The following is a 17,379-nucleotide window of genomic DNA, read 5'->3' on the forward strand; positions in this document are numbered from 1 at the left end:
GAATTTGAAGAATTAAAGAAGTCTGCTGCATTTTTCATTTGCAAAATGGAACAACAATATCTTCACCTCAAATAAGGCTTAATGAGCTCAGCCATTATTTTCAGCTTTAATTGGGAATAAAACGAATGTACTAAATGAATTCCCATAGCAATAGATATTGCTAAGTGGTCTTTATCTGAGAGTTAATAAAGGTTTATCTATATATTACAAGTGGTTCTGAGAAAGATATCAGAATCAGGCGAAGCATTAAAAGCAGAAGGGAATGGCTCATTGGCAAACCTGTGCAAAAAGGGATTTTATTCACACATCAAGTTTTCAAACTTTCAGCATCATCAAGACTAGAAATTTAAGTAGACTTTTTTAAGGTTGTACAAATCTCTTCCTCTCATGAATGATCAGTGTTCACTATTCAATCAAAAGATTACCAAGCCTAACAAAACTGAACAAAAAACTAGGAAACATGATTTGTCTTAACTAAAATGACATCAGTCAAAATCATATTGTTGGGCAAATGATCCAGCATAAATTCATCAAAAACACAAACTGTATGTGCCACAGCCTAAAATATTGCAAAGAAAAAATAAATAGTACAATCAGGTCTTCTTGAACATTTTCTGGAGAAAATAGAGTATATGTATTGACTCATTTTTCAAAAACAAATCAAAACTGGCAGAAACTATAGAGCAGAAGGCCTCTGTGAAAACAAATAATGAATTTTAGATTTATAATCTTTACCTGCTATTTGCACTGAACCATCTTCGCCCAAAAGAATATTCCCAGCCTTCAAATCCCTATCAGAAACAAATAAGAAGTTAATTCTACAAAGTACACTTATTGGACACATTTCTACAGGAAGATTTTTTAAAAGGCAAAAATTACTGATTTGAGTTGTACTTCACAACCATTATTTTGTAAGTAAGGAAATGTGGCCAACACCAGGATAACCAAGGTATTTCATATTCTGTCATTAACTCAATTGATTTACGTAACTAAACAAATAAAGCCCTCATCTTGCATGTTGCTAACAAAGTTAGATACAAATTTTCTAATTTTTCCATTTTATGAAGCACTCCATCCAACATGTTTTAGGTTTAACTTATTTTTTCTTTTTTTTCATGCATGTAGAGATCTCCTACTATACAACTGACAATGCCACCAAATACCGTTTTCAAAAAACTGCTTGGAACTCTGGGAAGTAGCAACACAAGCTACTATTTGTCCAAACTAGGACTTGAACTCAGGTCCTTCCTGACTTCAAGGCTGGCCCTCAATTAATCCATTCATTAAAATGCTGCCTATTTAAAACCTGTAACACTTATCTCTGAGAACAATTCCAAAAAATGTTTCAAAATAATACTATATATATACAAATACTATATATATATAAAATAATACTATATATACTATATATACACAAATACTATATATATACGAAATAATACTACATATATACATACATATATGTATGTGTGTGTGTATGGATATATATATATATATATATATATATATATATATATATATATATATATATATATCAGTTTCTACTCTGTGTGGAAACTGATTATAGACCATATGTCTTTTCATTACCAATACCAAGTAGGAAGAGTAACTTATTGATTCCAACATTTCTAGTCCTTACTATCAAGTGTTTAATTTAGATGAAGTCCTAGAAACATTGTATTAACATCTCTCATAAAGAAAATGTTCATGTTAGTTGTAAAATATAAGAAGTTGGTTTGGAAAAACTAAGAAGCTACAAACTCTAAATTGATTATTGGTTTTAAAAAAAAAACTCTAAATTGATTATTGGTTTTAAAAAGAAAAAAAAAACTCTAATCATATTTTGGAACTGATATAGTTGTCCACTAGATCCAACTTTGCCAGCAAATATAATGCTATTTCAATCAGCAGAATCCCAGAGATATTCCAAGAATTACTATATAGTACTCAAAAAGAAGGAGATCTAGCAAGAAGGTCCTTTGGGGGGGGGGGCAGCTGGGTGGCTCAGTGGCTTGAAGGAGGTCCTAGGTTCAAATCTGGCCTCAGACACTTCCCAGCTGTGTGACCCTGGGCAGGTCACTTAACCCCCATTGCCTAGCCCTTACCACTCTTCTGCTTTAGAACCAATACCCAGTATTGATTCTAAGACAGTTAGTAAGGGTTTTAAATTTAAAAAAAAAAAAGGTCCTTCCCTTTTCTCTCAAAAGGATACCCTTACTCCCATCAACCCATTACAATGTTTGTAGTAGTTATTCTAGTCATACAACAAAAAATAATGTCAAGGAAAACAAAGAATATGACTCAAGCAGTAGGGCTGCAGATTTCTTAAATCAGTATTTTTACAGTTTGCAAATTAATTTTCCACTGAAAATTGATTGTTTATCTTATCAAAGCTTTGGGCAAATAAACAAAATCAACCAAAGTAGCAATGAAATGAAAAGGTTTATTATTTATTATTATTTATATTTACATACATCATTTATATGTGTGCATGTGTGTCTATACATATCAGATATGTACTAATTTGAAATTAATTCCCAAAGCAATGTTCTCTAAAGTAAACTGGAACCTCTGCATTATAAAATAGATGACCCAAATTTATAGGTCAATATATTTCAACTAAAATGACTCTGGAGCTTTTTTCTTGAAGTACTTAAATTTCCACTCAATGGTTCCCTTATGTTATCTACAGAAAATGAAACTAGAAATGTCACTAAACGGAACCATGGTATGATTGACTGATAATCTTTAAGTATCTAAATATGAAAATCTCTATAAAAATTCATACCTGTGAATTTGACCATTTCTATGGAGATAATCTAAGCCTTCCAAAACTTCTTTAAGAATTGTTGCTATTATTGATTCTTCTAGGACTCCATTCTTGTGCTCTCCTCGACTGACAATATACTTTATGATATCCAGCATTGAACCTAAATTGATGAATAAAATTTTTAAAAAACCTTAGTTGTTTTTTTCAGTTCAGGGCCCTAATAACTAGAAGGAAAAAAGCAATTTTTCTGAACTTAAAATATTCCTAAATGAAGAAATGAAGATTAATGCAGAGTAAAATAAACAAAATCAGGAAAATACATATAATGACAATAATATAAATTAAAATCCTAAAGTCACACTAAATGTAATGGCAAATCTTGGTTCCAGAAATCTCTGATGAAACACTCTTCCCTCATAGGAGAGAGGTAGCAAATTACATGTGTAGAATGCTCTATGTTCTGTCAGACCCTTGTCTGTGTCAGTTGGTTTTGTTCAACAGTTAACTGTTTTTCTATCTTATAAGGAAGAGTTCTATAGAAGCAGAGGATTATAAGCAAGGCACTATTGTGGAAAAAACCCATAAAAACACTGATATATTTTTTATTTTAAAAAATTAAGCAGTGAACTTAATTGTCAAATTTACACAAGCAGTATATTCTTGTCTGTGGTTTCAAATACACACACATAAATACTTCAAGAGAATTTTAATTTAAAGAATGAATATATAAATCAATAAGGCCTTTCTATGGGCTTATTTTACTTGGTCCCAGATGGCAGTACTATATAAGGAAAAAATTCCTAACAACAAGAACTATCCAAAGGCTGCTACAAGAAGCTCCCCACAACAGGAGTGATGGGAAATTTCTTGGCATCAAGCCTTCAGCCTTCATGGAAAAGGTAGTATTAGACCCTTCATCTGTGATTGTCAAGCTTTAGGTTTCAGGACTTAGGGTAAAGGAAGTGAGGGAAAACACTAAAAGATAAACCTAGGGGATAACTGAAGAGATGAAGGATCACTGATAGATCCCCTTCCAACAGCAAAAATATGGAAGCAAGAGCCCATAGGTGAACAAAAAAGTAGTCCAACTACTTAAATATCTACACTGGCAAACTAAGGGTCTTTTTCTTTGTCTGGTGGTTATCAACACACCACTTTGAATACACCTGAGGTAAAAACAGGTTACTATACCAATCTGTTTTTTTAAACCCTTACCTTCCATCTAAGAATCAATACTGTGTATTAACTCCAAGGCAGAAGAGTGGTAAGGGCTAGGCAATGGGGGTTAAGTGACTTGCCCAGAGTCACACAGCTGGGAAGTGACTGAGGACAGATTTGAACCCAGGACCTCCTGTCTCTAGGTCTGGCTCTCAATCCACTGAGCTCTCCAGCTGCCCCCTAATGTATTTCACAATGAAGAACTATTTAATACTATGTTAATAAATAGTTAAAGTAAATAGAGCAGTATCCCTTGGCAATGTACAATTCAGGTTTCAACACACATTAATTAATATTCAGTACCTCCAGGTCATTTATAATAGCTCTAATTACCTGGGGGTTGAGCATTTCTGAGGAGTTAACAAATGGCTTCTATAAGGCCCTAAAATTGGCATCTGGCCTGCAGTGATTAACAGTGAGGATGATGTCTCCCCATAAGTCATTATTGCATGAGGCCAACCTCCTCCTCTCAGTCAAGAAACTATAGAAAGCAAATAAACAAGTTTTCCACTTAGGGATGTGTTCTGATCATTTAGGAAGAAAAAGGTCAATTTCCAAAAGAATTTTGTATGTCAATACCACACTGTCAAACTTGCAAAATAATTTCCTGCTTTTGCTGAGACAACAATGAGTAAGTTTCCACATGAGTCTACATTCACAGGATTTACCTGTGGAAACTTGCTTAACTTTCCTCTTTCCCAAAGTCCAGCATAAGAGATCTCCCTTTTAAGAGAACAGGGAAATGTTCTGTCAAGTCAAAGCACAATAAGAAAAGGAATGGAAGTGACGTAAGAAACCTTGAGAAACATTATTTCAATAAAGGTTGCCTAATGAGATTAAAAATTTTAAAAGCAAGCTGAAAAAAAGCAAAGTAAGGAAACCAAATCTGAGATTTGGGCAGGTATCTGGTCCTACTCAGAGTCCCAGGCCTGTGGAAATCCTCCAGGTTTTCCTGTGAAGTATTTCAACCAGGGGCAAGATAATCATTCATTCAAAGAAGCACTGACAGGGCTTCTTCTCCCTCCTCTACTTTTCTCTCTTAAAAAAAAATTGCAAGCCAAGTGGGCACTCAAGGAAACAATGACTAATAGGATTGGCTGGAACCCAGAACAAAGCTAAGCAAGGCTCACCTAGATTCTCCACAAGTCTGCCAAAGTAGATCCGAGGAAGTTACAGTTCTTTGATTTATTTCATTTCTGGGCTTTAGATCCAAGACCGACTTTGTCTCCTTTTAAATTTGGACAGTTCCCTACTTCTTCTCTGGGGGGTCTGGACTCAGACCTAGCAATTACATAAACTCTGCTAGTGCCTGCTTGGCTTTGCTTGAGCAGTCCTAAAATGCTCTCTTCCTAGGGAAGGGAGCTCAGCATCTGTGTCAGAGGGTAGTCTATGGAAAAGATACTGATAAAGGGCCATAGAGAAAGATTGCCCTCCGAGATGAACAGCCGAAGTCCTTGTCAGTTCCTAATATCACAACACTTCGTTCAAGCTCTGCTGGTCACAATCAGCTGATTTAAGTTCTCCATGGAGCTATTATTTCATTCAGTGAAGAGACCTCTAGTACAGATACAGATCATAATTTCTTCACCCCTCAGCACAAAATTTCTTTTATTGCTATGATCAGGAAAAAAATTGTAATTTAGTGGACAAATTTCAGATGGTGAACCTCTCTCAAGGAACCACTGCCAGGCCTTTCTTTGAAACTTTTTTCAGCTAGGTAGGACCTGGTAGTCTATTGGCATGGTCTCTAAGCAACCAGGTTTACTTCTATGTAAAAATAAGGCATCGTGTATGGTTTAAGTGAATGACCACATGCTACACAAAGGATATATCTTAAATCTAGGTCCCAAAGTCCCCGAAATACAAACAACTTACCTCCACTTAATAATTTCATAACCAACCAAAGCTCGTCCTTTACAACAAAAGAGGTGTAATAGGTCACCACGTTGGGATGGCTGCACTGGCTCATGGCTTGAATTTCTTTCTACAAAGAAAGCAAAACATGACACAGTACCATGACAAAATAAAAGTAATCTTTTTGTTTGTTTCCAAGTGTTATTATATATGCCTAAAGCATTCATTGGGCTGAGATATTATGATGAATTTTTATGATGTAAAACAAAATTTTTTCTCTTGCCCAGAGACAAAGACAAGGAAATAGGAAATTTAAATTCTAATTCAAGTTCCACCAATAAAAATAACTAGAACTAGGCAGTTTTCAGATAAAGAAATAAAAACTATCAATAAACATACAAAAAGTGTTATAAATTCCTCATAATTAGACGAATGCACATGAAAACAACTCTGAGGTACCACCTCATACCTAGCAAATTGGCCAATATGACAGTAAAAGAAAATAATAAATTTTGGCAGAGATGTAGCAAAATTAGGACACTAATACACTGCTGGTGGAGCTATGAATTAATCCAACCATTCTGGAGGGCTATTTGGAATTATGCCCAATGGACTTTAAAAGACGGCCTGCCCTTTGATCCATCCATGCCACTGCTGGATTTGTACCCCAAAGAGATAATAAGGGAGAGTCATACGAAAATATTCACAGCCACGCTTTTGGTGGTGGCAAAAATTGGAAAATGAGGGGATGCCCTTCAATTGGGGAATGGCTGAATAAATTGTGGTATCTGATGGTGATGGAGTATTATTGTGCTAAAGGGAATAATGAACTGGAGCAAATACATGTGAACTGAAACAACCTCCAGGAATTGATGCAGAGCAAAAGAAGCAGAAACAGGAGAATATTGTACACAGAGATTGATACACTCTGGAACAACTGAATGTAATGAATGGACTTCTCTACCAAAAGCAATGCAATGATCCAGGACAACTCTGAGGGACTTACGAGAAATACCGCTATCCACATTCAAAGGAAGAACTGTGGGAGCAGAAATGTAGAAGAAAAAAGTAGGACTGATCAGATGGTTCGATGGGAATATGACTGGGGATTTTGGCTTGAATTGATCACTCTATTGCAGATAATAATATGGAAATAGGTTTTGAACAATGATACAAGTATAACCCAATGGAATTGCTCTTCAACTAGGGGAGGGGGGAGGGAAAAGGAAAGGGAAAGAACATGAATCATGAAAAAATACTCTAAATAAATTAATTTTTTAAAAGAATAATTAGAACTTTGCACTTTGGAGTTTTGCATATTTTATCTCAGGAGCTATCACGCTTATTTTAAAGATAAGGATAACAAATTTACTCTGGGCACATGGCTGGTGTGAAGATGGGATTAACTCTCCCCTCGCCCATTTTTAGATTTAATCACCAGAAGCCTATACACCCCACTTATACTTGAATGGGGGAAGTCTGTGACCCACATGTGCGATAGTGGGTGATGAATCAGAATCGACTGACTGCTCCCTGGGCAGTCCTAAGCAAATCTTTAGTTGTAATTGATATATGTAAAATGGAAGGAAGTCACAGGAAGTGATGAAAAGGAATGGTCTTTTAAAATGCCAAGAACTTGCTGTGAAGATGTCTTTAGCCATGAACTTGATCTCGGAAGAGGAGCTCTGGCTGAGGACTTTGGAATGCTCTTGGACATTTCCCTTAGAACTACCACGTGGGGTGAGTGAAAAAGGTTGACTCCTTTCCTGGATTTTTCTGAAAGGACTAGCCTCAGGAGAGGCCTCCACATCCCCAGGTCCTTAGCTCAAGGCTGAGGCCCCTCTAGCTAAGGACTAATTAGCCCCGCTTCAGTTAGGAGGAAAATACTTAGTGTGTAGGTTAGATATCTTGCCCTATCCTCTCTCTGATTTTCTTACTTTCTTCTTATATTTTATAAATAAGTCATTTTGGAATTGATTAAAATTCCTGGCAACCCTACTCTTAAATAATCTAGTCCAACCTTTTATATTAATCCCTTACACTTCTGGCCCTTACACTAGTAAATGTCAAAAGTCAGGATCGAAACCCAGGGCATTCTGCACGTATTAACTATATCACTTGAGTGCTTTAGCTTCTCTTATCCAAAAGTGAATACATACATGTAAATGTAAAAAACTAATAATAATAGCAGCTAACATTTATGTGCTACTTACTATGTTTCAGACACTGTATAAGTGCCTTAAAACTATTATTTTATCTCCAGAACAAGCCTGGGAAATAGGGGAATTTCACAGATGAGAAACTGCAGTAAACAGGTGCTAAGTGGCTTGCCCAAGCTCACAAAGTATCTGAAGCCAAATGTGAACTCAAAGTCTTCTTGATTCCTGGCCTGGTGCTCTATCCACTGTACCACTTAACTTCCAACAAAGAGAGAGGAGAGAAGAAAGGGAAGGAGGAAGGGGTGAGAAAGATAGAGAGACAGACAGGGAGAGATTTACATATATAGATCTAAATATCTCAAGAAAAGTCTACATAGAGAGATCCATATATGTATATCTGTGTGAGTATATAAAACAAAAAAAAAATTATAACACTGTTCCTGAGATATTAAGATGCACCAACTCATTAAAGAAAGATAATGCTAATCTATCTGTATTTGTTAAAGGTAAGAAAGAAGTAGACATTTTAGAAGAATTATTTAACAAAACCAATAGTATGAGATATAGCTTTGAAACTTTTCTGCAACTTAAGAGTTCTATAGAATTGCCTAGGCACTGAGAAATTTAGTGGTTTGTCCATTATCATACAGCTACTATATGTTACAGATAAGACTTCAAAATCCAAGAACCACCATGCAATAATTTCTCTCCCCACCCCCATCCCCAACTATTTATTTTGTATATAGTCTTAATGGGCATATACTTAGTTAAAGAAATGTAAGCACCTTGAGGACAGGGACATCTTTGTTTTTGTAACCGTATCTCAAATATCTAAAGCTATAAGAGCAAGCATTTCATAAATGTTCTTTGATTAACTGGTGGATTAACTCAAGATTAATCAGAAATTTTTGTTTAAATGTGTACTACTGAATTTCAAGAGACCAGTATTTTCCTAAGGTTTTTGAGATTATCTTTTTATACTACCATTACCACTAAATCAGAACATGCTTTAAAGATAATTGCAATTAGCATTACTTTATCAAATAAAGGAAGAAAGAATTGGTTTTAAATAATTATTAACTCCTACTATAATTAGGAAAAGCACTACTGCTTTTAATTTATGTTTATCATGAAAAATTCTCCTTTTTGCCCTTCTACAAAATCAAATAATTTCAGCTTTCCTAAATCTGACACTCTTCAATTAAATCAACTTCTGTCCTTTAGCAAGATCTGAAATCTAAGGTCCAGTTTCCATCTACTTTTGGTGTTAGGTTTGGAGATGAGAAGACAATTTTGTGAGTAGAAATGGAAGCCTGCCCAGGACATTCCTTTTTTTAACTCACTCTAACATCTGTTAATTGTTGAGAATGGCCCATTAAAAGTTTGACAGCATGAAATGAAGTCCAGTTTAAATAGGCATCTCCTGCTGTTCAAAGAAATATGAGCAATGTTTTCTTGAACATACAGAGTTCATATTTCTAACCAATTTATACTAGATGCAAATGAATACAGGCAACATTCCCCTTCATTCTACCTATAAACATCTAAACTATGGGAAATAGCCCATAAACAACTCTATAGTCCAGTGGTTCTCAACCTCTCAATTTGTAGCAATAAGAATACATAATGTATATCAGGTATTTACATTCCGAATCACAACTGTAGCAAAATTATAGTTTTGAAGTAGCCACCAAAATAATTTTTTGGTTTGGGGTCACTGCAACATGAGGAACTGTACTGCGGGGTCATGGCATTAGAAAGGTTGAGAACCACCGCTATAGTCCATCTGCTCTTCAGAAAGGAAAGTCTTCAATACAAAAGCAGGGTTGGGCCAGAGTCAGGAAAACACTTGTTTCACAGCCCTTCTCTTTCAGACAGCCAGTATCACTTCCTAGTTTTCGAAAGTATCTGGTTCTCTGACACTGAAGACAAAGATAATAGTGCATGCCCATGTATACAAACGAGTGTGTTTGAGGGAAAGAGACTTAAAGGAACATAGCAAGTTTTTTTAGGCATTCCATGACTCATAAATTATTAGTTTTCTTTCCAGGAGAATGTTTGGCATTTGGGGATCCAGTTGAACATTTCTATTTTGTTCTGAAATTGTGGGAGAAAGAGCTAGTTCACTTCTACCAGAACAAAAGAATAGAGAAAGAAATGAAAAATAAAGAGATCATCTTTGGCACAGTTGATAAATATCCTCTAGCCCAAATGTTCTTAATCTGAGGTTCCCAGACCTCCAATGGATCCATGAATAGATTACAAGGGAAGCATGAACTTAAATGGAAACAATTTCATCTTTATTTTCTCTACGCTTTGGTCCCCTAGATACTTTATTTTATGCATCTAAAAACATTATCCCAAGAAAAAGTCTATAGGCTTTTACCAGCCTGCCAAAGGGGTCCAGAGAGGCTAAAGATCCATTGCCCCTTGTGAAGATTAAATTTAACTCTCCCCTGATTGTGAAAATGAATATAATTAACTCCCCCCTGATTGTGAAAATTAAATTGTAACCTCTGCCTATTTTTAGATTTAATCACCAAAAATGTAAACACGGTACTTAAAGTTGACTGGGAAGATCTGCCTATTTTTAGATTTAATCACCAAAGGTGTAAACACCCCATTCACACTTGAGTGAGAATCAGAATCAAATGACTGTCTCCTGGGCAGTCCTAAAGTGGGACTTCAACTGTGATTGGTAGACGTAGAATTAGGGGAAGGCACAGGAAGTGACTCAAGAGAAACTGTCTTTAAAAGGGAGTGACAACTTCCTGAGTGCAGCTCAACTGGCAGTTCTTCATTCTTTGAAGTGGAGGCTGGTGAAGAATGTGCAGACTGGACCCAAGTCCCTGTTCCTGGTGAGGCTGTTCTAAAAATCTCTTCCTTTGAACTGACACATAGTGAGTGAAAAGCTGCCTCTTAACTGCTAGATTTTCTGAAAAAAACTAACCTCAAGAGAGATTTACCTTATCCTCTCTCTGATTTTATTTCACTCTTCCTACATTTTGTAAATAAATTTAAAAAAAATCTCTTTGGAATAAATTAAGTTTCTGGTGACCACACTCTTAAATAATCCAGTCCAACCCTTTTAAAATTAACTCCTTTTCCCCCTTACACCCTGCTCCCCCCTACCATGACCACTGTATTACTAGTTTGTCTGCTCTCAAGAAGAGCACAGATGTCATAACATTTTTCGGGAGCTGAGGCTATGAGAGAAAACAAGCCGCTTGACAAAAATGCAATGCAGGAAGTGTTAAGATAAATATTCCCTCAGAACTAGAGTGTTTTATGAGAGTATTAAACATCTAAACTTACCTTGGAGTTTTTCTTTAATTAAGAGTGATTGATAGGGAGAATAAACTTTGGCATATAACTATGAGAGAGGAGGACGTGGCTTTTGAACTCATGAGTTTCTTCACTCAGAGACAAAGAAGAGACTTAGGTTTGTTACACAGAATTCAGAAAATAATTACAGAATAGAATCAATTACAGAATGAAATAAAACATAAAATACAGGATCAATAACTAATTTTCATAATATGGCACAGAAAGATGAAATGTCACAGTCAGTGTATACTACCCAAAAGCCTCATAACTGAAACATAAATACTATCTTCAAGAAAAGAAACAAAAAGTTCTGGGTATGGCAAGCAACAATGACATCACAAAAGGCTGATTATAACATACAGGAAATGATTCATTCATTACTGCTGTGAGAGTCAATCCTGAAGCAGCTACTTTATGTAGTTAGACCAACTACTCAGTGCAAAGATCAAAACAGAGCAAAGTCAGAAGAAATAAATGTGAAAAAGAGTGACGTGCACTGAGAACAACTCCATCCTTATCTATTTCCACATCATTAATTATAAAAATGGGAAATTGACAAAAGAAAAGACAGGCACTAACTATAATAATTTCATACATAAGTTTAACCAAAGTAAATCAATTACTATAACAAGATGACCCAAAGAACCAAAAAAGATAATTTAATCAACATGTATTTAAGGTGTTGTACTTCATAGGTGAAGAGATATGGCAGTCAAGACAACATTAATTTAAAATATAAACTTACTTGTAAAAACTTAAGGAGAAGGATAATAAATTATCAATCAACAAGTATTAAGTGCCTCCTATTTCCCAGGCATTGTGCTAAGAAAGGGAGATATAAAAACAAAAGGTAAAATCATCTTAAGGAGCACTATCACCTCATAACAGTAAGAAATAGTAGAAGATAAAAATAAGAAATTTAACTAAGCAAGTTTCTACCTAAGACATTTAAGAATGAAAATGGGATAATAAATTTAAGAGAAATATGAAAAGATTTGCAAATCAAGAACAGTGAAGTACTGCTAACTGAACTCTAATTTCCTAGTCCAAGAAAATAAAAACAAGATAGAAAAGAAATTACAGAAATCAAAGATGAGGCAGCTAAATTATACCAAATGTAAACAGAAAAGAACCAAGCCAAAGTCAACACAATTGTGAGGGCATCGAGGGATCATCTTACAAGTTATCTGAAAAAGGTCAATTTTCAAATGAATTTTTAAAAATCTCAGACCTTCTTAAATACTCCAAAAAAGGCAGCCAAGAGAACTCCAATTATTACTGATCAATACATTCACTCTTCCATCTATATAAGCTACCCATAAACTAAAACCATCATGAAGGTACTAGTTAGGAATAGGCACACTTTCATAATTAATATTCCACTGTGGATCAAACTGACTGAAAGATAAAATATAAGATACTGCCAAAGAGATCTTCCTAAAGCACCAATCTAATCATGTCATTTCCCTAGTCAATAAAATACAATGGCTCCCTATCCCTTCTAGGACAAAATATGAAATTCTTTTTGGCATTCAAAGCCCTTTTTAACCTGGTCCAACTTTCCCCTTTCTGGTCTTCATATACATTCTGCTCCACTGCATACTCTGAGTTCCAATGACACTGGACTCCTTACTATTTCTTTAACAAAATACTGCATTTCCCACTTTGGGCATTTTCATTGATTATTTCACATATCTATAAAATGCTTTCTCACACATTTCTGCCTCCTGGCTCCCCTGGTTTTAAGTCCCAGCTAAAATCCCACCTTCTATAGAAAGCCCTTCTAATTCCCCTTAATTCTAAAATTTTCCTATTGTTTATTATCTTGAATTTATCCTGTAGATTGCTTATTTACATAGTTTATATACACATGTATATATATATATGCTTATATATAGTTGTTTATATGGTATCTCTCCCATTAGATCATTTTTTAAGTTTAAAAACCCTCATATTCCATCCTAGAATCAATACTGTATATTGGTTCCAAAGCAGAAGAGGCATAAGGGCTTGGCTCTCCATCTATTGAGTCACCCAGCTGCCCCCTTTCCCATTAAATTATAAGCACCTTGAAGGCAAAGACTGACTTTTTTCTCTTTATTTGTATTCCCAACACTCAGCACAGTGCCTGACACATAGTAAACACTGAATAAATGTTAGTAACTTATTATAAGAAAGCATTGTATTCACTTTAGCAAAATGCCACCTTAAAAGCTTTCTTTCAACAAGGCATCTCCTCATTAATATATTAAAATGCTTCAAGATTCCTTAAAACTCGAACAACAGAGATAACCTTATTCAATGGCCCTCTAATTATTCTTAAGAAGTAAGGCCTAAAGCAAGGCTCCATGTGAGAAAGCACATTCATCACTCTGCCCCAGGACCCTGAGCACCCTGAGCACGGAGCCCCAAAGATTCCCCATCGTGATGGAGCTACCTCAAGCTCCAAAACAGCATCTAGGCTCCTCGAGGAAATGTCTAGCTACTCAAAAAAATCTGGCTTTGCCATTCACACAGGATAAAACAAGAAGAGGAATTCTTGCTGTTAAAGTTATATAAGCGGTTTGGGTGGACTACCCAAAGAGCTCGTCTGTCCATCCTATACAGATACTACAAACAGGCAAGGTGGATCCACAGGAAAACAGGAGAGTGGATTAGACTGCCTTCCAGGAACTTCAAAGCAAACTTCTCTCAGAAACAAAAGCCTATCTTTTAAATTCTTCATTCCTGGGGGTAGCTGGGTGACTCAGTGGATTTAGAGTCAGACCCAGAGACAGAAGGTCCTGGGTTCAAGTCTGACCTCAGACACTTTCCAGCTATGTGAACCTGGGCAAGTCACTTAACCCCCATTGCCTAGCCCTTAACACTCTTGCCTTAGAACCAATACCCAATATTAATTCTAAGATGAAAGGTAAGGGTTTAAAAAAATTCTAATTTTTTTTTAATTCCACTATTGTTTCTGTATTTCTGCAAGTCATGGGACACTATCCTCAACTAAGAATTAAAAATGAGTATTCTTGAGAGAGCAACAGAGAGTTACAGAATGGATAGCAGGAGAATACAGCACATAAAGAAAGAACTCCAAAGAGCAAAGGAAGTTAACAAAGATTTATGATTAGAAAACAAAATAAGCAAATCATATGAAAAAAAGCAAACTATAACCAGTGGATAGCCCATGTCCTCTACTGTTATCCTAGCAATGTCAGGAAAATACAAGTTCTCATAACTATATGAACTTTCTGGGCAAACCAAGGGGAAGAAAGAATGGCCAGGAATGTACTAGTCGTGATCTGCATCCACAATGATGAGATTGAGAGCCACACAACTCTTTTATTTTAGTAGAACTACATATTGGGGGTGGGGGAACACCAGGATGAGAGACTCTGTAAGGCTCTTGCACTTATTTTGCTTGTTATAAATTCTGATCCTAACACTTCTAACGTCCTGGAAAAGTCACAATGTTTCTGGGCTTCAATTCGCGTAAAGGGGATCTTTGCCTCAATAGGCTGAGAAGACAAGCATGAGAGATTCTCATAAAAATAGACAATGCATGTAAAATATTTTTTTTAATTCCAAAGAACTGTAACAATTTGAACTAGGACTATTACCCTTCAAAAACCAGAGGCTGTTGGGATGCTCAGATTTACAATGCCATGCTAATAATATACATGGTATCCAAAAAGGCTTAGTTTAAGTTTTTAACTTATACTTTTAAAACTAGTCCATTGAGACTTTAGTCTACAGTTTTCAGTCATACCCAGATGAGAAACTCTATCAATATTTCTTTAGCTATCAATTTTGATAATTAAAGCCCCCACATTACAAAACACCAAACCATTTCCTTTTGGTACATAGGGTAAAAGTTCAAAAGAGTAATTCTGTTCTTCTGAAGGGTAGAATTAAGAGAGCCTCAACAATCTAGATGCTATTATTGGTTCTAAGAGCAATACTCTTCCTCCTCATGTTCTGACCAGATTAAGATAATGCTTAGACTGGGAAGAAGGAAGGAGTCTGATTATTACTTCATTTAGAAGTATCGCTTGGATTCCTCTTTGTCCAGGTAGAAAGGGCAATCCTCATATTAGGATTGTGTTCTTAACCTTTTATGTGTCGTAGAACCCTTTGCATCTAGAAAAACCTATGGATCCCTTATAGGAATGTTGTTTTTAAATACATAATATAAAATACATAGAACTAAAAAGAAACCATATTGATATAACCAAAATAGTTTTTAGTTTAGAACTCTTGCCATAGAGGGAATGCACAAAGAAAACATTAAATGGTTTGAGGAAAATTATTCTTTAGTATGCATCAATATTTTAAGTTCTAAGGCTACTACCTAAATTCTGAAACTTTGCTTAATCTTGACTATAGAATTTTGTCTATTGTTTGATGATAATATAAATTATTGACTTCAATATTGCTTGTGAGAGGGAGATTTTCAAAGACATAGTTACTCTGCCTATTTTTGCACATTTTTCTTTCCTAAGCAGATTTAGACTGTTTAGATTCAATTAATAAAAATTGTTTTTAGAAAACTTCTGCTTAAAATATAGAGAAAAGACTGTTCTTCCATATAGGCCAGAAAGGCAATGGAAGAGGAGAGAGAAAGAACAAATCTCAAAATGAGGAAGATTTTGGTTCAAGTTCAATCTCTAATATATATACTGGCTATGTGATCCTGCACCAGTCATGAAACTTCAGGGTTCTGGGCAAGAGATGCCAAACACAAATGGAAACAGGTCCCACAGACCACATATTACCTCAGAAAACCATATATTAGCATTATCTAAGTTCTATTGTATTTTTAGTAAATATTTCCCAATTATATTTTAATCTGGTCTGACCTGGACTCAAGAATGTCACAGGGTCCTCCCTAAGATTTTAAGATTCAGCAGATCCAGTCTTGCATTGACAAAGGTACTATGCTCCCCGAAAGTCCCCTACACCAATGAAATCATAAGTCTATGCACTAAATCAACCGCATAGGGAACATTTAATGCTGATTTTCTTTTTTTCTTTCTTCTTTCTGCCTACAAAAAAATGATATTAGAAATTAGGTCTTGTTATATTAGTTTAACAATAAGAAGTAGAGAAGCTGCCTTGAGAAAGAATTGGAGTTTGAAGCAGATATGAGAATGTGTCAATTTCAAATGTTGACAGTTAATGGTTTTCCTATGACAGTTACTCTCTCTGGGTGTGGCAGTTACTGAGAGGGAGTTGGGAGTTACTCTCTTGAAGTTATGATTAGGTACTCTCTCTCTCTCTCTCTCAGAGTCCTAATCGAATTCTTATTGAGACTCAACCAGAAAGCCTTTGTTATTTTTATAACTTGGACGCGAAGTTAAGAATTATAAGGATAAGACTGTTAGTTTATTATAGAATAGAGAAAATTTGGGCTAGTCAAATTAAGAAGAATTAGTGTAGCCTGTGGACACAGGAGAAGCAGTACTTTGTGGAACCAGGGAGATTTATTTGGGTGGAGTTAGAATCCTTTGGATTTAGAAATCATTTTTATCCTTATATTTCAATAAATATTTTATTTTTTATAACAAGAGTCTCTTTAGCATCCTTGTGACTGGCCCTGAAGAGTTCACTTATGAGCTTCACTTCACTTATATGAGCCAAGAATACTTTGAGAGCACAGCAGGCAGAGTATCAAAATTAGTTTATAATCAATAATCAAATGCATTGCTATATTAGTTTTACAGTCATTTTTTTTTATAGTTTTGGTGACATAGGACAAAGAACCAGAAAATCTGATTTTAAGGGTCCAACTGTCAATTTGGGCAGTTGAAGCTATTATCCCAGCAGGGGGTCTGTGAAAGTAGCTAGAGCTGAGAGTATCACTGTGAGCCATAGTAACAGTGAGTTGAACTCTAGGTGGCTCCAAAACTTATCTCACAGTCAACTTGATTCAAAGGCTCTGTGATCTCAGAAAAGCTGGTGAATTAGCTATATAAAATCGCCATGGGATTTTTTTCTGTTAAGATAGGGCTTTTCTTATTTTCACTACTGTAACAGATTATATACAAAATTCACTTGCCTATG

The 17,379-nt window shown here is 35.5% G+C and overlaps 1 protein-coding gene across 4 annotated transcripts in view; it reads right to left on the reverse strand.

Annotated features, from left to right (window-relative positions):
* The window catches only part of STK39 (serine/threonine kinase 39), a 364,512-nt gene that overhangs the window by 235,369 nt on the left and 111,764 nt on the right, over positions 1-17,379 (reverse strand). For 3 of the 4 annotated variants that reach the window (XM_001367443.4, XM_007494315.3, XM_056793976.1), the window contains exons 3-5: positions 5,864-5,972; positions 2,789-2,930; positions 736-791 (exon numbers count right to left, since the gene is read on the reverse strand). In XM_001367443.4, the coding sequence (XP_001367480.2) occupies positions 736-791; positions 2,789-2,930; positions 5,864-5,972 (307 nt within the window). Of the gene's footprint in view, positions 1-735; positions 792-2,788; positions 2,931-5,863; positions 5,973-11,316; positions 11,612-17,379 lie in introns of those variants that run through there. The other variant, XM_007494318.3, reaches the window with a different exon arrangement.

This window comes from Monodelphis domestica, chromosome 4, assembly GCF_027887165.1.
Source record: "Monodelphis domestica isolate mMonDom1 chromosome 4, mMonDom1.pri, whole genome shotgun sequence".
Taxonomy (NCBI): domain Eukaryota; kingdom Metazoa; phylum Chordata; class Mammalia; order Didelphimorphia; family Didelphidae; genus Monodelphis; species Monodelphis domestica.